This window comes from Enoplosus armatus, chromosome 16, assembly GCF_043641665.1.
Source record: "Enoplosus armatus isolate fEnoArm2 chromosome 16, fEnoArm2.hap1, whole genome shotgun sequence".
In the NCBI taxonomy this organism is placed as follows: domain Eukaryota; kingdom Metazoa; phylum Chordata; class Actinopteri; order Centrarchiformes; family Enoplosidae; genus Enoplosus; species Enoplosus armatus.
In genome coordinates this window covers 8,327,902-8,354,051 of record NC_092195.1, presented here as the reverse complement: position 1 = coordinate 8,354,051, position 26,150 = coordinate 8,327,902, and the positions used below count along the sequence as shown (strand labels likewise).

Genomic DNA, 26,150 nt, shown 5'->3' with positions numbered 1-26,150 from the left:
ATGTCAGTGAAAATGTGACAGCCATAATTGTGGGTACCAGTTGAGATTCCTGTGGAATGCTGGTTTGACTATGCTGCCATCTAGTGTTTGCCTTCAGGACGCACTGCTGGGTGCACCTGTGACTCAAAAACGTCAGTCTGCTACAACATCTAGTCTACACTCCTCCTGTGTAATGGAGTTTGATGTTGACACTTGTGATGACAACTACTCAAATGTATACCACGCAGACATTACGGTACATCACCGGCAACACTGACATTCTCATGGACATCATGTTTTGACATTATGTTGACTTTATTATTAAGTAACAGATCTTTGTAATAACCCACTACCCACTCTGAAACAAAAAGCACTGCATAGAAAATAGAATTGTAGCGTAAAGTGGGATAATTTGGCATACAAACACATAGACTTTCTTTGGCCTATACAGTTTTTTAATAGTTCAAAATACAGAATCAGTTGATGCTGGTTCTTAGTCATCCAGCTGGCAGAGGCATGCCACTCCGCGGTTAACCCAGTGTTTCTGTGGCTTGTCAGAGGGCAACTCGATGGACATGACGTAGTTGGTGGAGTGGCCAGTGGTGGACAAGGTCCCTCTGCGGGCGCTGGTTTTGTAAACAGGACAAACGTAGATGCTTTCATGCTGAAACTTGGCCATTTCTCCTGGTTGGAGCTTGATGATGGGCAAAGAGTCAAAGAGGATCTTGGGGAGGGACTCTCCAATGACCATGTTCTCTCTGTCCCAGCGTGCCCCCTCCATGAAAAGACCCTTAACATATGCCCCGTCCTCTGGATTCTCATCCATATGAGTCTCCTCTTTGGTTACCTGGAAGACGACCATCCAATATATCCATTTTATTATTAAATCATTATGAATGAATATGACTGAAAAACACTGAGAAAGGTTAGCAAAATAATTACATACCTCAAATTCAAAGCCAATGTAGTCTATGGGGATGGTGTACTTCCTGGCATAATTCTGAGCCACTCCAGTAAGAAATGACTGTGTGAAGTAGAAGCCAGAAAGCCAGAAGACTGTGGGTGGACCGTTATCTATCCAATCCTGTCAAGACAGACATGCAAGCATATGCATAGGTATTAGTATATTCAAAAAATGTGAGAAATCTCTTCTCTATATAACTAGTGTTGCTGTAATTCGACCTGAGTGCAATAGATTGGTTTATTGTGATGTCAACTTTGTTCATTTTTTGCTTATACATATTGAAGGTGCATATCCAAACAATTTCCCTAATTTAGCACCAAGGAGTACCAACAGTACATATATGCTATTGAACTTGAATTACTTCATTCAACTTGCAAGTCATGTTCCACCTTCGCTCGAGGTCTGTGCGACCCACAACAATCATAATTCTTACTTGGAGGAACTGCAGCCTGGCTAAGAGATCAGTCACGTAGCTCCCCATTGGCTTGAGAGATGGGTATGACTTGGCTGCCCACATGGCGGGCACCTTGCCCACCAGCATACTGTTGAAGACGTTCTCAAGTTCAGCAGACATAACGATCTGGCCCTTCAAAGCCTTGCGGATGTTTACCAGGCTGACGCGCACCACATGAGTGAGTCTGTCAAGAGGGGGAGATGTGATCGGGTTATTGGTAGTTATTGGTAATTAAGTAAGTTTGTCTTTTCCAACATGAACATTTATTTACACGGCAGCACAAGTTGTTAATACCTGTTAAAGCGGATGATTTCCTGCCTCAAAACAGTATTCATGGACTCCTCATACATGACTGGGTATTTATCAATCACCATTTGTATGTCAAAGTCTGCAGGCAGCTTGGACAGGATGTCTTCCGCAAGCTCATCTACTACTTCCTACAACACAAACAGCCAACAACACAAAGCCTGAATATTTGCATACAGTGTTTTCCTCAGGGAAATTAGCATAAGCCAAAATGCTTCAGACAACAGGCAGTGCAAAACCTGAGGAGACTTAGCCCCGCCTCCTGTCTGCCTGGGCAGAGTCAGCAGGACTCCATCCAGGAGCTGATTGGTCTCTTGATTATCCTTTGTGATGTCAGCGTTGCTGTGAAGTCCGAACACACAGGGATCGGCACAAATTGGAAGACTGCGAATGTAGTTCACATACGTCTGGAATAGAGAAAATCATTTTTGAAAATGTATCTCTTTATCAGATGAGATGATTAAAGAATTACTTGACTTATAAGAGTGATCTTCAACACTGTGCCCTCAAGGCCAAACATTATCTAGATTTCATTCCACATAAGCATTACACTCTGTGATTAAAACCATTAATCCTCCTCTGGGTGTACAGTGAAATCAGCTGCTCTTGTATTTATTTGAAATGCAAGCCTGTATTTACTTTGGCAATAAGCTGCTTTATATCATGTCACGACTGATAATGATGGATATGGCAGTCGTGCGCTGTAGCATTAATCAGGAATTGACCAGAGCTCTGACAGTACCTGATAGGGGCCATGAGCTGGGACATAATACAGATCTCCCTCACACAGGTGGCAGCACTCCTGCTCTATCAGCTCCCAACTGTAGAAGATGGACAGAAGCGACAGCAGCAGACGCCTGTCTTTGTCATCTGTCACCCTGCCACCATAGTTACATTCACCTGAGAAGAGAAGAAGAGATCATTAAAACCCCCCAAAAAACAGTATACATATTTTTATATATGCAGAGAGAGGGGGGAGTGATAAAGGTCACAGATTAAAAAAATAAAACAAAATACACCTGCCCTAAGGTTTTGGTTACATCAGCCTGTGATTCAAGGGTGACCTACATACTCAGAATACAACCTTGCTGCCAATTTCATGTGGTGTAAATGAATGCCCTGCTGTCTCAACAACTATGGAATTTTCACCTGTAAGGTATGAAAGGGCCTCCAGCGGAACCTCATCATACTCATCCAGGAACATCTGGATCTGTCTCATACTGATTCTCAGGTCAGACTCATTAAACTCATAAGGAATATTCCAACCTGAGAGAAAATGGACAAGCAACAGGATTGTTTTGACATACAATGACAGAATAATGGTACAATAAATATATTTAATAATTACAAATTATAAATATCAAAATGAAAAACTTTAAACTACATTAAAATGATCCATGATAAAAGTTTGTTTTTCTCACCCAGAGGTCCAAAGTTCCTCCTTTCTTGTACTAGAGCGTGGAAGAAGGTGAGACCAAATAGGAGCTTCTGCCAAATGGCCTGTTTCTTGGAGCTGCCAAAGAAGGCAGGGTCCGAGATGGGGTGAGTTAGGTAGGAGCGCAACAGGTTGGCTCTTATTCCTTTAGGAGGCTCATTGGTCATCTTCAGCCCATTCTGCAGAATACTGACTGGGAACTTGTCGGTTGGATAACTTGTCAACCACAACCTGGGGAGAGGAAAAGGTACTTGCCTTTATCGTATTCTTCATGCAAGAACATGTTTCAGTTGAACCCACTGTATAGAATCTGTTACCTAAAGTTAGGGTGTGTGTTCTCTGGGGTTATGGTTTCCTCACAGATCCTCTCCAGCGCGGGCATCCAGCTGGTGGCCAGGTGGCAGTTCTGCAATACCACCCAGGTGCCCTGTTTGTTGGCTTTGTCAATCATCTGAGCAGCTATGGGTCCTTGTCCCTGTCCGAGCGAGATGGTTTGGGTCTTGCTGCCCCCCATTTTTAGGTCATCAGCAAATTTCAGCAAACCTGAAGAAACAATGCAATACTCTATCAAATACTTTTGGCATCTAAAAAAACCAAGTCACAACCAAGTTTCCTTCTGTATATAATTGTATAGTACAGTTTGACTAAATGGTGTGGGACTATCGCGTGAGTAAGTCTTCAATTAATCACCTGCAGTTGGATCAGATCCTGGTGACAACACAAAGATGAGAGGAGAGCAGCAGTTGGAGTCTTTGTAACTCCCTGCCAGGTCAAAGGTGGGTGGTTCAATGTAAGCCTGTCCCATATTATCCACTATGAAATCCTGCACTGCTGGAACCAGTTTATCTGGCCTGAAGCACCTGATTACTACCATTCTGTCCATCCCCACCAACGTACTCCACTGGTCAGGTAACTGGTACTGATGGGGCCTTCCTGAGTCATAGAGCTTCTTCCATTTGGAGATGCTGTCTTGGACATGTTCAAAGAAACCATCCAGGTTTGGAAGTTTGGATGCCCTGACGATTTCAGACCAAGATTTGTCAGACAGCCACTCTGGAGCAGGGTTGGGGTAATGGTTATCCAAAGCAATACCACCTGTTAGAAGAAAGCGCCAGACTTGGTCATCAACCTGGCCTTTACCCTGCATGATGCCTACAGTGAGCAGCAGGGAGAAAAGCAGCTTATCCTTCTCAAAAAGCGAGCGGCAGACATTATTGTAGATGCTGAAAGTAAAGTGCTCAACAATGTTGTTGATCCTTTCAGCCACATCATCACTCTTCAAGCTCTGGGAGATAGAACACAGGTAAAGGTTGATGAACCAGGTCAGGGAGTACTGGTACATAGGCTCGATGTTGGCCAATTCTGAGATACAGAAAAACAAAATGGAGGAGTGTTCAGCCACAGGACGGTAACCCATGCGAGTGTCATCAATCTCTTTCTCTGTGACACTGGCAATTTTTTGCTTCTCTGAGATCTCCTCAGAGAGAATTTTGGAGGAAGACAAGATCTTAATGGCAGTCTCATCCTCCAGGATGTTCCCCTCGGAAGAGGAGAGCACTTGTAAGATCTCATCCTCAATTTCCTTCAGCTGCTTGTTGTTGGCAGCACTCTCCAGAATGAGCTGATTCTTCTTCTCTTCCAGCTCAGGTTTCTCTTTGGCTGCTACAAGCCCTAAAAGCTGGTCCTGCAGGCCTTGTGGCGTGATCATAAAGTTCAGCAGACAGACTTTGACAGCCACCTCTGGGAGGTAGTGAGGGCTCCTCAGTCCAGTGGTCATGTAGAACAAAAAGTCTTTAGAATATTCCACAATATTCTCTCCTATTTTCATGTACTCTACACCCTGCTGTTTGAAAGTCTGCTTCAGCAATATGGGTTCAAGTACCGGATCAAGTTCCTCTCCAATGTTCTCCAAAAGAACTGGGGTTCCAAACTGGATGCAGTTCTCCAAGATTCTCACATAGTTTCCATCAGACAGTTTGATGACAGCAAGTTTATTAGCCTTCTCCATGTTCTTAATCCACTTGTTGGCTTGACCTTGAGGGTCAATCATTAGGGGCCACCGACGGGAGTTAAACATAATGATACCATTGTCTGTGGAGAAGGAGTCCACTGGCAGTCCAGCAATCTGCCATGCCCTGATGGCCACCTGGTTACCCAGAGTGTTGCTGAGGGTGAAGTCCTCAGAGCAGGGGATTTTCTTCTCCTGGCACAGAACATGCCACTGCTCCTGGCACTCTATACGGTAGTCTACTGTAAATGCCCCAAGGTAAGATACAGCTCCCGAAGAGAGGAGTATGTCACCTGTTAGGTTGGTGTATCTGCAGAAGGGAAATATAGTACCAGTCTTATTAATATTTAACTTCAGGCACAGCACAGCACACATCATGCCTAATAGTGAGGATTAATATACAGTATACATTTTCTATATATACCTAATCCCTAGTTGCCTTGCAGCCTCTGTCCACCTGTCCTTCTCCCCACCCAGTCCTCCTATCAGCTTCTCTGCCCTGATCAGCTTCTGAGAACATAATTCAATGTTGGCCTCCAGTTCTTTCTTCTTCTTGATCATGGCACCCAAGTCATCATTCAGGCTCTGCAGTCTGTCCTCAACTTTTTTCAGCTCAGCTCTTTTCACAGTCAACATTTCCATCTGTATAGCCAGCTCATCCTCAGCCAGCTTTAGTCTCTCCTTCTTTGGGGCTACCACTTTGGCTACCCGCTCATACACTTCCATTGCTCGCACCCATTTACAGAGACCCTCACAAGCCGAGGAGACATTTTTAATAACAGAGGGCTGGAACTCAGGGTTGTCGATGAACTTGTCTCTGATTTTCTTGATGTGCGGGGCAGGAATGTTGTCTTTGTCGTAGGCTTTGAGGTTTTCCAAAAACTTCAGGTCTCCAAGGAGCTTCTTAGAGGGCCCCCAGAAGTCCTCAACCATTTTACCTGCAACATATTTATTTGAAATAATACTGCTATCAAATTTTATATTGAGCTGAATATCTGATCATTTCAAAAGTACGATATAAATCCTTGTCAATGAGAATAATGCCATATCAAAATCATTCTTTCAAAGCTATGATCTTACCTGAGCCACTAGGATCAGGTTTTCTCTCAGGTTTGATGCCCTTCATGATACAGATGGACTCCATGACTAGTTTGACTAGACCTGGTGGATTCTGCATTGACTTAACTACTGTAATGTCTGCAGGTTTTAATGTATCCAGGGCTGACAGGGCAGCCTCCAATGCAGGCATTGCTTCTGCCAAGTCTCCCTCACACTCATCCTGAAAAACAACAAACATTTCAACACTACATAAATTCTGGACATTTTTGCACTGGCAAAATGTGTCCATGGTCCTGAAATACACGTATACCTTAATGGCTTGGGCTGCCGCTGCTGCTTCATTAGCCACTTTCTCATCAGCAGACACAAGTTCTTTCTTAGCGTCCACCTCCACTGTTTCCCCCTCTATCTTAACCATCATCTTATCTGTTTCAGCTGAGGTCTGGATGAGCTCTGGCTGCAAGGCTGTCAGCTCCTCCTGCATCACTGACACCTGTGGACATAGTATCAAGTTGGCTTATGATGTGTCAATATCATTAATTAACAAGGTGACGTTCTAGTTAATATTGCTTGACAGGTTCCATCACCTGAGATGCAGCAAACTCCAGTTTCTGGAGACCGACGATATAGCGGTTCCTCGCAGTATCCACTTCATTCCTCTTGGCTTTAAGCAGAGTCTTGAAGGTGAGGATGAGTTCAAGGTAGGAGGTGGGCGTGACATAGTTGTGTCTCCTCAGTCTGGAAAAGTACCTTTGAGACATGTCTCTGACACTTGTCTGGAAGGTCTTGCACATCTCCACCACCCTGAGATCACAGAAAACAAAACTAATACTGGCCATACTACACAGTGCTATATGCAAATTAAGTCCATGCCACTGTTAAGCAGTGGGAACAAGTACAATCTTTTTGCATCCTTTTTCAGTCCTTACTCCAGTCTGATGTCACTGTCCATTTCCACATCCTCTAGGAACTTGTGGGCCACCATCTCCAGAGCATCATTTGGCCATGCGTGAAACCAGTCAATAGTGCAGCAGTTGATAAGGGAGGGGAACATCCTAAGACGGTTCCTAAATGCATCACCGATAGGACTCATGGCTGTTGAACAATAATTCCCAGTTACAACTACTTACTAAAACTTAAATCAAAAAAAGGAAAAGGACACATAAAAGTGCCTACCTAGCACAATGTGAAGGTTGGCCTTCACACGGTCAATGAAGAAGTTGTACATTGAGAGCGGAGTGGCATCAATCTTTTTGCCCTCCATCCGGGCAATTCCCTGCACTTTCTCAATGATGTCAGCACGTTCATCTGCAGCAAAGATGTTTGGCACATCACCAGTGTTAAGCAGCATGTTGATGTCTTCTAACATGGCCTCATCCTTAATTTGGCTGTCATTGAACAGGAACACCAGGCTCTTTCCCTCGATGCCTGCTGTAAGCATTATCCGCTTCATGTCCTCACGCCAATCTGACATGCTGTAGTTCTTGGTCAACTCAATCTGGAATGGGACATAATCATTGATGAAGGTGCCCAGCTTAGTGGTGCTCTGACGCCCTGAGCCACCAATGCCAACCAGCAGAAGGTGGCCATTGTCTTGTTTCAGCACGCGGCAGATGCGGGAAATGTGCTCAATGGCAAATTTGAACATTACGAGGGACATGGGTGCCTTGCTGCAGTTGTTGTACTCATCCAGGTAGAACTCCATCACTTCTTGTAAGGCACACAAGTCTGTGATTTCATCATAGGCCTTACCATCAGAATCAGGCTTAGCATAGTCACCGAAGAGCAAGCTACGGATGCTCTCGTCCCCTACCTTGCCATCTGGGCTGAGATGGCTCAGGAGCTAGACAACAATAGGAGAGATTTAGGATTAAACACAGGAGCTACAGTTTTAAATCTAGACCACACTGCACCACACTACACAAAGCAGCAGCTTCTCTAACAGTTTGTTTATTGTTTATGTTTCGGGTCTGACTTGTGACTGCAGAGCTGTTTAGTACAAGTAATGATTGGGAAATCCTTAGATTTGGCACATGAATGCAGAAGTAGTTACTGAAAGACAAAATGCAACTGATGGCAAAAACTCTTTAAACTGATCTCAACCCAGATCTACTAAACTGATCTTTTTGCAAAGGGCTTTTTCCGTTCATAATAACATGCAAAATGACCGTTGTTTTGACTTTACTGAAATGATTTCTGAGAGTGTGTGTGCGCACGCTAATCAAATATGTACCTTTTCCACGCTCTGCTTAAAGAAGTTTGAGGTTCTCTCTTTGACAATGCCAAAGAATGTCTCCTTGTCTTTGTTGTCAATGAGTCGGTCATAGAAAACACGGTAGATCTCATGGATCCACAGGCGGATCAGTTTGTCTCCATCCTGGCATAAATGGCCAACACATATGAGGAAGAGATACAGCAATTCAGAACAATTAATTCAAAAATGTCACTGTTGTTTCCACTCTTACCTGCATGTGTGTATGTGGAGCCAGGAGCACACCCCGTATCACTCGAGCAAAGTCCCGCAGGTTGAAGATGTAGTGGGACTTAGATGGGGTGGGGAGGAAGCTGTCCATGGTATCCTTATAGACTGCCATTGTGGCCTGGACCATTATCTTGCCTAGCCTTGGACATTAGACAAAATACAGTAAATCTTTCTTACAAAGATCATATATATCCTTCTACCACTGTATGACATACTAATACATATTTGACAAGTTACCTGTAGAAAGAGGCATCAAAGCCCTTGCTGAAGTGCCAGTCAGTAATGGAGCTGAATATCTTGGTCAGAGTTTCATCATCAAAGGAATCAATTGAGATGATATTCAAGTGGCGGGTGAAGCGGCCTAGCATTTCAAACATTTTGTCAATTGCAGTAAACCTTATTACTGCTGCTTTCTTCATTGAAATGACCTATATTAAATAAATAATTATTTCAACACTACCTGTAATGTCATTTTTCCCACCACCAGGAGGCCCCATTGCAGACAAAAACAGCACATCCACTATGTTTAGTCTGGAGGTGTCCTTGTCATACCAGTGATGATGGTCAATCCACTGCCTCAGCAGCTCAATTGGGGGTTGGGCACCATAGATTTCTTTAGCTGGCATGTTCAGATCATCTATATAGAAGAGGTAACAATAATGATCAAGGAAGGACAATCAAACGCTTCTTAATGTAACACCCTCCCTGAGTGAAGTGATCCACTTTTAACCCAACAGTATGGGATTATACTGAATGTGGGTCCATCTTTACCAACATAGACGACACACTTCTTTCCCATAGGAGGTCCAAACACGCCCTTCCTTCTTCGGTCCAGCTTGGCCATGATGATGTCTTGGGTCTGATTTGCTGAGGTCCGGGCTGAGAAGTTGATACAGTTTGGTGTGTACCGCTCTTTAGGCAGCGTTACCAGGAAGCTTTTGTTGATGACAGATTTGCCAGTGCCAGTGGGCCCAACAAACAGCATGTGTATTTCATGTGCCAGGTAGGTACGCAGGAAAAAATGCTGACGTGCCGTCTCCATGGTTGGGATGATGAGGTCTGACACCTGGTGACGGAAAGCAGAGTTTCAGCGAACATCCACAGTGGCATCTTTAGCAGCAGTAACCTCTGTGATATAAACAAACGCACATTGGCTCCAGCTGGAATGAAGTTTTCTTCTTTTGTGATTGAATCAGTCCATACATTCCACTGTCCTTGTCCATCCTTGTGAAAGTAGTAGTCATAGACCATGCCTGCAAAACAACAAGTAAACATAATGCATTAAAAAATGATTTTTACTTGGTATAGTAACTATATACATAATCATTTTGTTTTGTGACCTCTCTCAGGGAAGATGTTGTTCTTTTTGAGTTTGATACTCTTAGGCCGAGGGTGCTCATCGTCCCTGCCCATGATCAGATTGCGGTAGAAGACATCAAACTTCTTACGACTGTCCCCAGTGATGGTCCCACCCAGAGTCCATACAACGGCGAATAGGAACAGACCCTGCAGCCACATGGTTATCTGCTGACTGGACATCTGTGTACCATTGGCTCCCGACGTAGAAATTTCATCTGGGTATAGACAGGAATGTTAACACACACACACACACACTGACAAAAATAAATATGTATAAATGATCAATTAAATGCCATTCTTACTAACCCATCAGGCAGGTGTACAACTTCATAAGACTGTAGGCCAAGTGAATGGGAGATGTTTGAACCACAAAGTGACACTCCCTGTCTATAAAGTCCAGACAGGGCTGAACTAGCCATTCAAACAGGTCCATGATCTGTGAGACAAAAGATCAAAGAAGCAGATATAAGACACATCATATGACATCTGAGAGGATATAAACATAACAAAAACTGTAAAAGGCCATTGATGAGCCAATTAAGACATGCATGTTTGTAATCCCACCAATTCTCTATGTTCAGTGCTCAGGCTTTCAGGCAGTGTGTTCATGTAGGAATCTCTGAGAGGAGACCAGCCCAGCTGTTGAGGTTCCATGTAGATCATACCACACCTTCAGACATATGGTCACATTAAAAAAAACACAGTAACTTTTTCGAAAACTTTCAAAACGTATGCTTTCTATATATATATCCATATATATATATATATATATATATATGGATATATATACCACAGTTGCTGGTGCAGCTTCGGTCTGTGTTGCTCACCTACTGACGGTAGCCGGAGAAGCTTGCTCCAGGTCAGCAGGTTCGAACATCAGACTCATCTTGGAACTCATCTGGATGATCTCACCACTCATCAGACAAAGCTAGCAGAGAATAGAGTGAACAAGATAGAGGCTTTCTATTTAAAGTCTGTAAATCAAAGGTAAATCCCCTACAAAAATGTCCACCCCAAATGTCATTAAATCTGGCCAGCAGGTGTTTAGAAAACTTATTGTGGATGTTTTAATGAACAGAAAGCCGGCCAACCAACTGACTGACCAACTGCTATCAGCACTTAACACCCGGGAACACTTTTTGACAGCAGAAAGAAAAAAACCTAGTGAGGAAGGCGTCAAAACGGCCTGTACCTTCTTGTTGTCATCCAGCACAGTATTCATGTTCTCAATCCAGACAGCATCAATGGGCCCATCAAAGATGATCCACTGTCGATTTTCTGAGGTGGAGATAGCCTGATCTCTGAAGGAGGTGGCCAGCACACCATCAGACCACTCATGGCTGACTGGATCGAAGTAGCCATATAGCTGGCCCATGGTGATGGCTTTGGGATTGATGATGCGGTAATTTACTGCAAACTCCTCCATGAGCTTGGCTAAAAATGTGGAATGAGACAGAATAAACCCTTATGAATAATAATTGCAAAAAAAAAAAATTAAACAGAATCATATCTTTGCTAAATGGCTTGCTAGAGGCCAATTTATGATAATAAAAAAAAACATGATGGCGACTAGAGGACAGGTGTTAATTGAAATACGTACCTTTATAAAGGTCTCCAAGGGCAGCAGCAAGAACTTTATATGCAGAAGTCTTTCCTCCTAGAGGGTCTCCTACTATCATGAAACCATGGCGTACCAACATCATCTCATACACCTGTACGCAATCACAAATTGGTTGAAGTAGTACGACTAGCCAAACAAGTTTTATGAGTATTACAAAGCAGTACTCTTTTTTGGTACCTGGATAATTTTGCCAATGAACCATGGGACAGGCTGGAGCTTGAACTTGGCAATGTTGTCATTAAGAGCCTTGAGGAGGAGATCATAATCTGGTTTTGGAAGGACCACGCCAGGGAATAAATCAGAGATGATACCCTGTGGGCAGCAGCAGGAGAATTGAACTGAATAACATCTAAACCAAGTGACACATACAGAGAAATGCAATTGGATTTGGTACAAAATGTGTCACCTGAAACAGTGGCACATCCTGTGCTAGAAACTTGGCCATGTTGACGTCCATCAGCGCCCGAAGCAACAACACGCTCTCGTTCTCCTCGGGGTACTTCAGCTTCAGATTCCCCGCTGCAGTCAGTACAGACTTAACAGCTCGCATGCCGTAGTCATAGTGGTGTTGGGAAGACAGCTGCTCGGAGCACAAACGGTAGGTGGCCACGATTTTCTGGGCCAGACTGGAATTTGAGATGTATGAGGCTTGGTGAATGAACCAACCGGGAGCTAGGCCAGAATATAATATACTTACTAAAATATCATGTCATGACTGCATTCACACATACCTGCGAGATTCAAGGAAGCCCATGGAGTATAATGAGATTTCTCCAATGAGACCATAGTCTGGTACCATCATAGCCACCGTACGGAAAAGAGCCTACAAGACAAGATTGACAGGAATACATGCAGTTCCAGCATCTTATTCTCTAAAGTATTCTTTACACTTGAGTGGTGTTAAAGACTATACCACTGCACTATAGTGATGTACCTTTAGGTTGTCAGGGAGCTCAGCCCTGCCAGCATAACCGGGGTTCATGGTGATGAACACAGAGCAGGTTGGGTTGAGTGACAGCTCTGTCCCCTCAAACAGGAAAGTCTTCAGATTCTTGCCAATGGCCTGTTGTATGCAGAGGACCTGCTGAGCCACCACAGAGAGCACCTCCACCTGTGACACACGCACACACACAAACACACTATGAGTAACTAAGTGAACACATTTGTAAATTAATATGCATTTATGTACTGCCTTCAGCATCATTGGAATGCACTGTGACCAATATTCATCATCATCATCAGGCCATCATCATCAACATCGGCTCTATGTAGGTATACATTTTAAGATGCAAATATGGCATATTGAACTGGATTGAAATTCACTGGCAAATGTATATTTTGCGGACCAAATATTCTAAAGTAGCTTTTCTTTGCATTCATCATTGGCATAACATTGTTATGAAACAACAACACAAGAGCAGGTATGTTTGCTATCTAATTGCTTGAATACAAAACAGGTAATCCCATGTGTTTTTATTCTGCCATGGTTAAAAATAAAACCTTTGGTGTGCATGTAAAATATGCTAATTTTAGGAGCATACTTCTTACATGGTAAATTCTTTACCGAAGAGGATGAGAGAGAGCACAAGACAGGATATGAAATGATGATACGAGAGGCCAAACTGACCATTTTACCATTAACATTTTTCAATACAACAACAAAAACAGCAAAAAAACAATACTAAATCCAATATTTAAAAAACTTTTGTTCACTAATACTATTCCGTTAAAGCAGATGGGGTATTTGGGTCATTTGATTTAACAGATATACACAAATTTGACCAGTATAACAATACTTGTGCTCACCTCAATACGATTGAACTCGTCAAAGCAGGCCCAAGCGCCAGACTGAGCCAGTCCTTTGAAGAACTTACTCATGGCCTTGTAGTCCAGACCATCGGAGCAGTTGAACACCACACACTAGAAACAAATAATAGCTTTAATGTCAGTACTAAGAAAAAAACCAAATCAAAGTCAGATCAGTGTTTTACTGTAAACAATTTTGGTGTACCTGTTTAGCCAAGGCTTTTGCCAGGTCTTTTGTGGTCTCAGTTTTGCCAGTTCCTGCAGGACCCTCAGGGGCTCCCCCCAAGTTCAACTTCAAAGCCCCCATTAGCGTTCTGGTGCAGTACAAAGTAATTTGACCGAATGATACACTGAAAGAACTTCACATCTTTGACATTTAAGTTTAAGTTATTTTTTACCATGAAATTATATTTTGCAGCTCTTCATCCATAGCTAAGAATAAACTGTAGGTTACCTGTAGCAGCGGTCAGTGAGCGGTGTAATTACAAGACGGGGGGAATTGCCCAGATATTCATAGCCATATTTCAAGCAGGTGGTGATCATGCGCAGCATCACTTCTCCACCCTCCCAGAAGTACCGCAGCTGAGAAATCCACGCAAAGTCATTCAGTGAGGAGATACGGTCCTCTGCCAGTTTTGCCACAACATCTCGAGCTAGGAGAGAAAAAAACATGAGATTTTCAGCAGACTAGATTTAATCAAGAGAACAAATTATCTCCCTTTAAAATAACAGTTATATTACCATGAACATCTATAACAGTCAGAGCACCAAGCGTCATCCTTGCCCCTCCTGGCAGCTTCCCACGCACCAGCTCCACAATGTCCGCAATCTGGGCGTTGCACTTTTCCACATAGGACTTTGGGTGGAATGGAGAATCAGTACACAGGTTAGACTACGGCGTAATAATTATGTCATTTTTGGGCTTAAAAGTTATCTTTCTATGTGGAAGTTAGCAGTGGATGTACTGGTGGATCTAAAAACTGACAGGCAAAGAGTTGGTCTGGATGGCTTCAGATACTTCAGTAGTCCAAAAGATGGAGGAGGCACAAATGACAACTTGGCCAGGCCACTGCAACACCCACTTCTTCCTGGGCATCTACAGCAAAGAAAATAAATATATAAATATTACACAATAGATATGAGGTTTTGTAACACTGCTTATACCCGTGGAAATGCTTGATCTGGACCAGAATCAATGGTAATGATGTGCAATTTACACTAACATTCTTTCATCATCTTTTATCACCCCCTTTTTAATACTTAGAACCAATGGCTTTATAAAAAAACCATACCATTCATAAAGTTAAACCATCCCAGTCCCCAGTATAGGTATGACTTGCTTACATCTACTGTCAGTCAACCTAAGTTCATCACAGATTCAAAAATAAAGTATATTCCCTAAATACCTCTGCATACTGAATCACTCCCTGATGGATGACGTGTCGAACACTCCTGAGCATTAGATTCTCCACCTGCAGCAGCCACTTCTCTACCATACCCTAAAACACGGTAACAGTCCACCACGTTATGTCCAACACAGTAAAATTTGTTATATAAATATATAAACATAAATATAAGAATATGAAATAGACATGACACATACATATATATCCATTTAAAGTCAAAATATATGCAACAACTACTGACACGATGTATGAGAACTGTGTTCTATACCCTGGCTTGGGCTGGATACATTTTTTCTGTGAAGGTCACAGTCTCCTTCTCAGAGCTGATCATGCCGGTGATCGCCATGTCCTCTGTGAACTCCAGTTTGGCGATGCCCTCAAAGCACTTCTTCAGGTGGGGCTGCACACACAGTGGGTCTTTGGTCTGTGACAGGATCTCCAGCAGCTCGTCGTTGGAAAGGAAGAAGAACCTGGGAATATGATGAAGAGGAGAGAGGAAACAAAACAACCACTTGACAAGACCCTTAGAAAGAATGTTTATATAAGTGCCCACTGTATCTTTTGTATGTTCTGTAATTATAATGTACTATTAGGGATTGTACTAGTGGTCGAAACCTTGGGAAATAGAGCCTCTTCTTTTCCAGGTAGGTATTGAGGCCTTTTTGGATGTCATCCAGGAACACATTGGACTCCTGGAGCCGTTCCAGCATGTTGGGCTGGCTTGTAGCCACCAGCACATGTGTATCCTTAACCTGGACCAGTGAAATCACACAGAAGCCAAAGCAAAGTGCATGAGACTCCATTTCTGCTAACTGAAACAGGAGGTTGCGTGTTCAGAGGATCTTACGGCTTCAGCGATGATGTTCTTCCAGTAGCTGTCCACAATGGCAAACTTGCGTCCCTCCTCAGGCATCTGGGCAATGATGTCCTCAGAGCTGAAGATAGGTTCAAGGTAGAGCCAAGTAGCTTGACACCTTAACATGGAGTCTAGGATGTCCTGCATACTCAGCAGCTTGTCCTCCCATTGCTAGGTAGGAAAGTAATGGTGAGAGTAACACAAGCTATTCATGTGTCTCATAGTTGTAGCATTTCTGAAGTATAGTTTACAAAATATTACAACGATCCAACAAAACCACCATCATACTCAAGGCATGAATGATTAAAAAATAGAACTCACAAAAAGGAAAAACAAGACAACAGGGTAAAAACGTTACAATATTCAAAGATGGTAGTGTAAACAACAACATGTAAAAGCAAGCCCATAAAAACAGATGTCGATTCAGAAGATTACTTTGTAGTAATTCTATTAGCCTGCATTCCTCAAACAGGTTGTTACAAGCCTTTTTATGGTAATTTTATGGCTCCAAACAAAGCCACTCTCACTGGTGCATAGTGAGTATAGTGAGTGGCACTGCTGAGGTTGTGTTTATGCAGAACAGGCAATTTTGTTACTTGTTCTGGCATGAAATTATGCTTGCATTTCCACCCGCTCAGACCATCTCTTATTGCATACACAAGCTTACATTACTTTTGTGGCTTTAGTTGGTAGAGGGGCACACACATACTTCCAAAATCACACAAACTCATTATATCTATGTTGAATTTTTGGTTCTACAATTTTAAAGTTGTTTGTAGGATGTATACAGTAAAACACCTGTATCTCTCCTACAGCAGCAGGAGTGATACGTGTGATTCATCTGCAGTGTAAAGTATGATGATCCAGGACCATTGTTCCATTCTTTAAGCAAAGGCATCAAGGCTATCTCAAAGCCAAGTTCACTATGGCTACATCTACTATTCATACCTACTGACCTACACAGCAAAGGCTTTATCCCTTTACCTAAGTGTCACCTGCTTAAGGGGACCAAGAGTGATTTGTGTTTCCATGTCTTACCTTACATTCAGTCTCTATTGGCTTAATGAAAGGTGAACCTCGCATGGTCTGCGTCTTAATAACGTGGTCATCAAGAAGCACTTGGATGTCATCCACTGCTGACACAATATTGGTACCCTATGATAAAATATTAAGTGTATTTAATAAAAGCGGATGTTCTGGTGTTCTGTATGAAAACTCATGGGCTGTCTGAGTTAAAGACAGTGACAGCAACATAGCCAATTATTTGGAAGAAGTTACAATGACAGTGTTTGAGCATTTTGGCTTGTGGTATGTCTATTGTGAAAGTATGTGATTGCATATGTGTTTGTCATACTGTATCTCTGTACGGAGTGAAAGAGAATCTGAGCTCGGCCCATTCATTTTTCATCTTCTCCATGGATTTTTCCAGAGAGTACTCCTTACTGGCCGATGCTCCAATCTCTTCCAACCTAGGGCAGAGGTGAACAAAAATGTAAACACTTTGCTCTTTACATGTATTCCAACATTGCTTAATGTCAGTGAAGTGTCTTACTTATCAGAGAACTTGGAAAGGCCAAGGTCCAACATGTTCAGCAGTGAGCTGTTCACATCCGGTTTGACATCGAAACCCACAATGTTACTAATCTGGAGACAGGCATAAATTATTCACATCAGCTTCATGGATCACAGGAGACGCAGGACACTTGGTCCTTACAAAGTGAATCTGACACTGGATTTCTGTTAGTGTCAGCTGATCTAATGAAGCAAAAAGAAAATACAATCGGCTGACCTTCTCCCAGTGGCGGTCTTTGATGCCGGGGTTACAGATGGTTGTCAGGATGGGGAGGTGCTGCTTGAACTGGTCTATCTTGCTTTTGAAGCTTTTGGCCACACGACAAGGCCCGGGAAGATTACCTAAAGACTTAGTCAGTTTATGCATGTTCCTCCACATGATGTCCAGCTCATCAGAGATTTTCTCAGCATCCAGGTGTAGGAAAGGACCTAGAAGTTAAATGATACACCAATGTGAAATGTAGTCACACGGTAGCTATGTTTCACCACTGTGAGTCACCTACCATTCAGCCACTCTTCTGACATGCTCTGAAAGTTAAGTGCTGTTGTCCAGAGCTGTTCATATGGCTGTTTGTCAGCTATCAGAGTTTGGAGCATTGGGAACTGGGTCTGGTCTTTCTCCAGCAACGTCTGCTCTTTGTTTATATCCTGTAGAAATAATATCCAGTATAAACATTTTCCAGCAACCACATGAAACTTGACTTTCAGCATGAAGTAAGATCTATGTGTTGCTTGGATATCAAAGCTTTCAAATCAAAAAGATAACCACATGCATATTAGTGGTATCCAAACAAGCATTTTAGTCTTGCACTGTAAGAGTGCAGCGTTTATTACCTCTAGTTCAGTGAGAGCAGCCTCCAGGTTGGCAGTGATTTGAGTGAGATTACCCACATTTTTCTTCAACTCCTCCATATTCATCACTTCCTTCTTCTTAAAGGCCTGTATCTCCTTGTCCACATCCTGCAGCCTCTGGTCAAAGTCAATTATCCTGAGATAGTCATATAGATAGATACAGCAGTTGTTATTTCAGTTGTTGGCTTTAGCGACACTATAGTTAGTTTGGTGTGTCAGAGAACACTGACTGTGGCCAAATTTACAGAACAGTTAGCTAACTAAATTTGAATTTACTGCACTTCTCCATCTTTGAGTGGGAGAATGGGTAAAGAGACTAGGAGTGTGAAAAGTATTTATTCCAGTAACCTTGTTAGAAGATAGTCCTCAGCTTGTTCTCTCATCGTGGCCAAACGAGTCTTGCTGTCTTCAAGCTCAGTCAGGATCTGATTGGGCCATTGGAAAACACGGGAGTTCAGCCTCAAGTCATCAGCTAGAGTAAGAGAGAAAAGACAGCCAAAAAAAAAGGTTGATATAACTGCTTTATATTCCAACATTGGTAGATATGGATAGGGCTTGGGTTTAGCTAAAAAGATGAAGGACAATTTACACAACATGTGTCATCTATGGTAGTATTTGTGTACATTACATGTCGTTTCACATACAGGGTAGAGTGGCATGGTCCAGGAGGAAGCTGAGGCGGTATGTTGCCTCATCAATTTCATCTATCAGCTTGTGAATGGTCACATCACTGGTCTTTCTAATGTACTGGTTGAGAGACACCAATTCCTCTGTGGTTTCTGGGGTGCCCCTGATGGTCTCTGTAATCTCCTCATACTTTTGACAGATCCTGGGAAAGAACGATAGCTTGTGGTTGACATTCTCTCTCTTCAAATTTAAGTAAACATATGAACATCAACATTTCCTGTTGAGACTAAACAAAGAAAATAAATTAGGTGTTGAATCCATCAGACACTTCAAGTGTGTTCAAGTGCTGTTCAAGTTACAAAAGTTTAAGGAGGCAGAGAGTTTCCTCTCACCCCTTGTTAAGCTCTTGGTTCTCCTCCACTTCAAACACGATGATCTTGTTTTTCAGTCTCTTAGCACGGTCACACAGGTCATCATTCAGCTTGCCAGCATACAGACAAAACATGGACAGGGGCACCGTAACGTGCAGTGAGGCAATCTCCTTCCACAAGTGATTAATGCTCTCAATTTTCTGAAGATTTAAAGAGGGAAAGAGGACTTGCAAGTTGAAAACAGAAAGTGGTCAGTGTAGATTTTAGATGGAAAGGTTTAATTACCTTTGTAAATCCTTCCAATGAGTGCTTCTCTTTGAGAAAATCTGACACCTCCTGTTTTGCTGTATGGTCCAGTAGATTGCTGTACTTTTGATATACATTTAAATACCTGAAGAATGAGATGCAGTATTAGCAATTTCTTTACACTTGCTGGTATCAGAATACTTAAAAGACATACAGTACATTCAGTTCATGTGTCATTACATTTTAGGTCCCACTGTGTTCTTGTGGAAAACCTCTTTGGCTTTGTTGATTAGGTTTGTCACCAATGACTCATCAGGACCGACAGTGCGGAGGTACAAGTTCTTGATATCGGGAAAGAGGTTACATTCCACCTGGCCAAAGCATATCAGTCACAGATTATACATACATTATGTTTGTTGTATAAAAGCAGAAACAGCACCATGTGTTGTGTAATATATATATAAAATATAAAATATAAAATAGATGGCAATAAGATCATTAAAGCTTGTGGTGCTAAGGGAATACTGTACCCTTGGGAGCTTCTCAGCACTTTTGATGATTTCCATGAAGGCTCTGTGGATGAGCTCCCAACACTCCTGAAAGCTCGGACTAAAGTCAATGTGAGGCTCATCCACTTGCAGATTAACCAGCAGCACCTGAGACTGAACATACTTCATCTCATCAAACACCTCGCCAAAGTCATTGCCGTCCTAAAGAACACACAACACAGGAAAAAATCTGAAGTGTAGTCTGAAAAGTAAGATTTGGGTGCTCCTCTCACACAATTCCAAAGAGTACTTTAATGTGTTAACAAAAATTGGAACAACTAAAAATGTTGTCCAAACCTCATGTATACTGAAGAAATATAACAGGTCCTGTAATGATTCTTCGACCAAGCTTCGGAGCTGCAGTGACATGAGAGCAGCCACACAGCTGAAGAATTCCTGAACAGCAACTGGAGCCACCAGCTCACTCTTGGGTATGAGGGGCAACCACAGATCCTCGAAGGTGTCAAAGAGTGATGCACAGAGAGGCAGCCACCTGAAAGAATAGGGTTGTGATGAGTTTAGTTCTAGCTATTCTTTTGTGTTTATTATCAAAAAATTGAAAAATATACCCATTAATAGTGTTGCATGTTATATGGCTATCCATGAATGTATCAACAGTCATTTACATTTTTCCAAAAAGTTGTGAAAATTGTTTTTAATAAAAAATCATACCACAAAAAATTGGGTGAAAATCAGATTAGAAAAAAAATCAATTTGCAATACAACATCTTTGTACATGAATTATTTCTTGATTTCTACTTATGTAGAGGGACTATGGTGCATAATATGCTGCTTTTCTGAATTATGGTTGTTGGAAGAGGGCTTCATTTATTGTAAGGTGCAGTGAAAAGTGTCTTTTTACCCCAGGCAACATCACAACTTTGGGGTGCATGCTGATCGAGGCAAAAACTGGAAACTTCTCCGCTTAAAAAATCTGGGTTCTTTTTAATTGAAAACTAAAATTCACAAATCCAATCCAAATCTGTGCCTGGACTTGACTTTTTCTTAATGTCACTTAACACTGGTGGTCATAGTTATTTTCTTTGCTGTAATCATCATCATAATCCCCTGCCAAGTGTAGTAATAGAGTACCTGAAGCGCTTCCTGCACAGTGTTCTGTTTGAAATCCTACAATATAACATCTACTGAATAAAAGCTCTACCGACTGCACTAGTTACTGCAGTTATTATATCCTTTATTTATTCCCTGGTTCTTACTGACATTTACACAATCCCGTAGAGACACATAATGTCCTCTGCATTGAGTATGGCTGGCATGGGAAACTGACACACAGCAGAATAATGGTATCCAAGCGGGTGCAAATTATGAACATGAGCATAAACAAACGGCAGCTAGTTTCTACAAATTACAAAGGCTCATATTTCAGCCGTGCAGTCGGAGATCCTACAGGGCTGCTACATGGTCTAACGCGCTATACAACAGGCACGCAAACAAAGGGTGCAATGGAATCCTAAAGAGAGGCTGTGTGTAAAGCTATCCCCTGAAAGGCAGCCTGACATGGGTCTGACAAAGTGGACAAGGTGGAAACATGAGACTGCACCTACAACAGGATTAGCTCTCTTGGTTGTGTACATACTATAGACGCCAATGATTAGACACACTACAATGATTAAGTCTGGACATCACCTTATGGTCTCACTGGCAGACTGGCTGTTTTGAGACGTTCTGGCAATACTCACTTTTGGACCAGTTCATTTCTTGTGGTTTGGCACTGTCTCTGGACAAACTCTTCAAACTCAGATGGCAGGAGGGGGAGGCTGGTGGAGAACAGGTCCTCCAGTTGAACAAATCTCAAGGATGAGAAGCTGAAACAACATAACAAGATTTATTTAATTTTTCATTTATCTTATTTCTATGCGCATTAAAAAACAAAATTATCATAAAAGATTTGACGTGTATACAAAGACAATCACATATATACAAACACACTTTTACCCACATATAATCAGATACACATGAATCCAAAGCAAACAAGAGCTTGTGCAGGAGAGGTAGGTTATAAGCCTTTACTGTACAAAGACCCCTCCTAAAAACTGGCAAGATAAACAGAATTACATTGAATAAAAATAACAAGGGATAGGGAGACTACTACAAAATAAGGAAAATAAAGAGAAAAAGAAAAAAGGAAAAAATATATATACATAACAGTTCTCAACAGTCAACACTGTGATTTGGACACTACAAAAGATGTTTTTTTAAGTAAATTTTAAAGATGATGAATGGTGAACAATATGTATGTTTGAATTCCACAAAACTGCCTCTGGATCGAAATGAAAATCTTGCTACTAGAATATAAAGGAAGATGAAGATGTTCAGACTGTCTAGTAGGATATGAATGAAAAAGTAAACTATAATCTAATCCTCACTGAATGCACAGTACAGTACACGTTTGTGTTACCTGTTTAGCCAGACATCCTGCAGTAGGACCATAATGTAACTGACAGTAAACAGATGTTGGCTTTGCCATGTGTGGGCCTCCTCGTAACTAGTTGCCCAGGGCACTGGTGTACGGATCAGCCTCCTGGGAAAGGGCTTGGGGACGCTGGATATGGACAGTCGCTGGCACTCAGACCGGTCCATCAGAGTGTAGTCCACTGACAAGGAACAACATGGACGACAAAACAGATTGAACAGATTGATAGAATGTCATTTTCAAGGCAAGGGAGGCATTTCATCACAGAGGAAAACATTAGTTAACTAAAGCACCAACTAGAGTGACTAGTTTTCTGACAAAAAAATATGCTAGCAGATTTATAGATATCAGCAGACATAAGGAAAAGTCAAAATGGAGTTCTGTTTTTGTTTTGGTCAACGTTGAAGTGATACTGGCACAGGCTTAGGATGTCTAAATAAAGAAATACTGCCATTAAAGAATCACTGACACTTTATTGTTTTATACCTATGCTCTTCTTGAGGCTGAAGTAATAATCTCTTTTGACCTCCTCTTCCATGTTTGCCCTCATAACCTGGAGGTGTTTACTACTATCCTCAGTGTCGGGAGGCAACAGGCACATGATGTTCATCATCTGCTGGCGTGGCTGGGGGGCCAGCACAGAGCTGGGGACACCGGTGGTGATGTAGTACATATACCTCTGTGTGGGTAAAGTTAAAAGTTAAAAAGTTACAATGTGTCAAAAAAATGACTCAAAAGATTCTAATCAGCAACTGACACGATCATTACTGAATTAATTAATACTTGCTTCCAGGTCCCTCTCATTAGGTTCTGCCTGCATGGCCCTCATCTTCTCCTCTTGGTTGTACATGATGTCCAGCTGCTCTGTAGGGCTCATAGGCCGGCTACTGGGAGTGCGAATGTTTCTCAATCCAGGCTTTGGTCGAGGTGAGAGTGCAGCCTGAGAAGATGTATCTCTGTGAAACAAATCAGAGCCAGTGCTTCAAGAAAAAGAATATCGTAAAAGTTAAGCTAAAGCTGAAATGTGTTGCTTTAAGGACTACCTTCTCCTCGGTGTAATTGCTTGTCTCCTTCCTGGTGGGGTTGATGCTGAAAGCCTCATTAAGATCAAATGTTTCCAGATCAGTCTTAAGTGTTCATATTCTAAATTATGATCAGATAACAAAGTAAAGAATCTCAAATAGTTTCACATAGGCTTCCCTTAGTCACACGGACCAGGGTTTGCTATGAGAGGAACTTAAAAGGATACATGGACCTGCTGGTTTTGTCAAGGTTTGACGTAGAGTGTGTCGTCTGTGCTGGAGTTTCGTAATTTTAAGGTCCTGGGCCCAGGGACTGTAGTTGTTTCCAATAGACTCACTAGGAGTACGGTGGTGACATTGCTCTTTAAAGGGAACGGCTAGAGTCCAAGAATTGGTCTGGAGGATGGGTGGGTGATGACTGTGCCTCAAGACTATCTGAGATAAAATTAACAGCTTTAATGTTAAGATGGTGTAGCACAAAGGTTGGCAAAACTGGCTACTCTAAATCACTTTGACAAGGTGATTTTCTTACTTGATACAGTTCTGAGGGTTCTGCATTACAAGTCATGGGCAAAGGTGGGGGAACAGAATATCCTCTGCTATGACTCATATTGTACATAGAGTCATCCTCCATCTGTAGTTCAGACAAAAATAGTTAGCTTTGCAACACACTGACACTTTCATTTGACTTTTATTTGCACATTACATAAAATGCCCCTTATGATGTCTTAATTATTTATTTTTTATACAAGCCTTATTGATTCAAAAGCTGTACAAGTTGCAGTTAAATGCCCCATTAAGACACACTGTACTTTTTTTTTTTACAGTACTTTAAATGTAATATTTAATTTACTTAATATGATAAACACACATGCCTTTAATTGTTCCTTTAAAGTTGTTCGAAGTGAATACTACTTGCATGCAAAATATATACAAATGGTTACTTTCAGAATCAACCCATATCCATACATATCACTTTGCTCAGTGAAACTGCAAATTTCATTTTAAAATTGCAAACCTAACTAGACATATGTACAACGATATCAAGTGGCATATTAAACAGTATAGTATAATATAGCTAGGCCTATAAGTATTTAGCTACGTGATTTCACCATGAAAATGTAGCCAAACTGACAAGACGAAGAGTCACAAATAAGCTAGGTTAACTTTACCTGCTTCAGTCGTTCCATCTTGTTCAGCTTTTCTGCCAGTGAAAGGAATGAAAAAAATACAAATAACCTGAATGTATGAATGAAAAAATATATATATTTCCATTTTTTTTTTATCAATATAACCCAACAGTTAAAGAGTAAGCATACACAGAAAAACATGGTTGAACCGTTAATATCAGTTACCGTCTATCGGTCGCTCTGTAACGTTATGTCGGCAGGATTTCATTCATTGCTGCGTGGCGTTAGCTTAAATGTTTCATGTAAAAGTGCCCGCAGAGTTTGGAAATACTAATCTGCTACTTTTCTATTGTACAAGTGACGGAACTACTTTAAGCTAGTTTAGTTTTGCCCTGTCAATGCTTTGACTAAGGAAAAGCCATCACGTTGCTGTAAACTGAAACACTGTTGATCTCATCCGGGAAGGTCTCCATGGTAACACCAACCACCTTGTTACTATCAGCAAAATTGAGCAATGTGATGGGCGGTGCCCCGTGAGCTTGTTTCCCGATACAGGTCGGACCAGGTATACATTTCTGTTTGTAATATGGTCACAACCAAAAATACTACCACTGCTGTGATACAGCCACATTTGTAATTAAAATGATTTCATTACAATCGCTTAAAGGAGTTCAGGTTCTGCCTTGGTGGGTTGTCCTAAGAGTTTACCTGGAAGCATTACCATCCAGAAGTTGCCTTCTGCCCTCTGCTGGTAGCCCCTCCCTCTGAATGTGCCTTCAGATTGGGTTCAAGACTAACCCATATATTTTCATGGGAAAAAATGAGGTATCAGTATACTTGCATTTCTGACTCGCTTGTCACCTAAACTTAAAAAAAACCCCAATATTGAATTACACAACTTCTTTAACGTTCTTTGTTACGTTCATTGAAAAAAATATTTGGGCTTAAAACAATAACAAAGTTATCAGTAGGAGAATTTGTGTTTTTATTGTTTACAGACCAAGTTTAATGTTGTTTCATAATTATTTTATGTCCATAGACAGCATGAGAGGAGGAAGCAAAAGCAAGAAGAGCAACAAGAGTGAAATATTGTAAGGTGCTTCTAATGTCATTAGTTCCTGAAAGGAAAACGTTTCACTTGTTTCAGTTTTCCTGCAGGAATTATGCAGGCATTGTGCAGGGCAATCCATTTTCTTGCAGGGTTTTTTATTACAACTTTTGTGATACATTTGTATATAATTATGAAAAAGATAATGTCAGAATTAACTGCTAAAAGTGAAATGTATTGAATTTACGTGTTTACGGATTAACACTTGATAGGATGTTAGATTAGTCATGTGGACTGGGCGTGGTTTTGGTTGATGTGAGGAGGTTGTTGTCGGGAAGAAGAAGCGCCGCGGCTTACTTTTGAGTGTGTCTGGCTAATTTATTCGTTTTAATTATTTTAGATATGGTAAGTTTCAGTGTCAATCTTATGTGCACAGCAATGTAGTATTACAGTTCTAGCCATACCTTCGCTGTGTGTAATTGAAGGTATTTGTTGACTTATTAATCAATATGCTAGCTAACTACTGTGCTAACATTATGTTAGCCTATGGTGTTAGCTTGCTAGA

General features: G+C 41.6%; 1 protein-coding gene across 1 annotated transcript; it reads right to left on the bottom strand.

The window, feature by feature from the left end:
* Positions 1 to 472: 472 nt before the first annotated feature.
* dnah3 (dynein axonemal heavy chain 3) lies at positions 473 to 24,597 on the bottom strand. Its single transcript, XM_070921185.1, has 62 exons — positions 24,580 to 24,597; positions 23,940 to 24,041; positions 23,635 to 23,842; positions 23,429 to 23,474; positions 23,173 to 23,341; positions 22,872 to 23,064; positions 22,371 to 22,566; positions 21,652 to 21,777; positions 20,249 to 20,444; positions 19,934 to 20,113; positions 19,644 to 19,774; positions 19,443 to 19,548; positions 19,179 to 19,357; positions 18,804 to 18,988; positions 18,508 to 18,631; positions 18,142 to 18,295; positions 17,811 to 17,955; positions 17,525 to 17,736; positions 17,288 to 17,379; positions 17,090 to 17,204; positions 16,774 to 16,890; positions 15,727 to 15,906; positions 15,495 to 15,631; positions 15,148 to 15,349; positions 14,880 to 14,972; positions 14,459 to 14,569; positions 14,215 to 14,329; positions 13,928 to 14,126; positions 13,679 to 13,787; positions 13,474 to 13,587; positions 12,602 to 12,778; positions 12,399 to 12,490; positions 12,074 to 12,293; positions 11,845 to 11,979; positions 11,647 to 11,758; positions 11,239 to 11,480; positions 10,874 to 10,974; positions 10,611 to 10,716; positions 10,353 to 10,482; positions 10,028 to 10,261; positions 9,837 to 9,940; positions 9,459 to 9,753; positions 9,148 to 9,324; positions 8,925 to 9,048; positions 8,671 to 8,827; positions 8,439 to 8,582; positions 7,382 to 8,048; positions 7,135 to 7,300; positions 6,793 to 7,009; positions 6,516 to 6,698; positions 6,227 to 6,425; positions 5,571 to 6,084; positions 3,829 to 5,456; positions 3,456 to 3,681; positions 3,125 to 3,369; positions 2,853 to 2,969; positions 2,446 to 2,603; positions 1,943 to 2,110; positions 1,692 to 1,834; positions 1,377 to 1,581; positions 926 to 1,063; positions 473 to 826 (listed from the first exon to the last, which is right to left on the bottom strand). Exons 1-62 carry the CDS (start codon positions 24,595 to 24,597, stop codon positions 473 to 475), a joined length of 12,132 nt encoding a protein of 4,043 aa, XP_070777286.1.
* Positions 24,598 to 26,150: the final 1,553 nt, after the last annotated feature.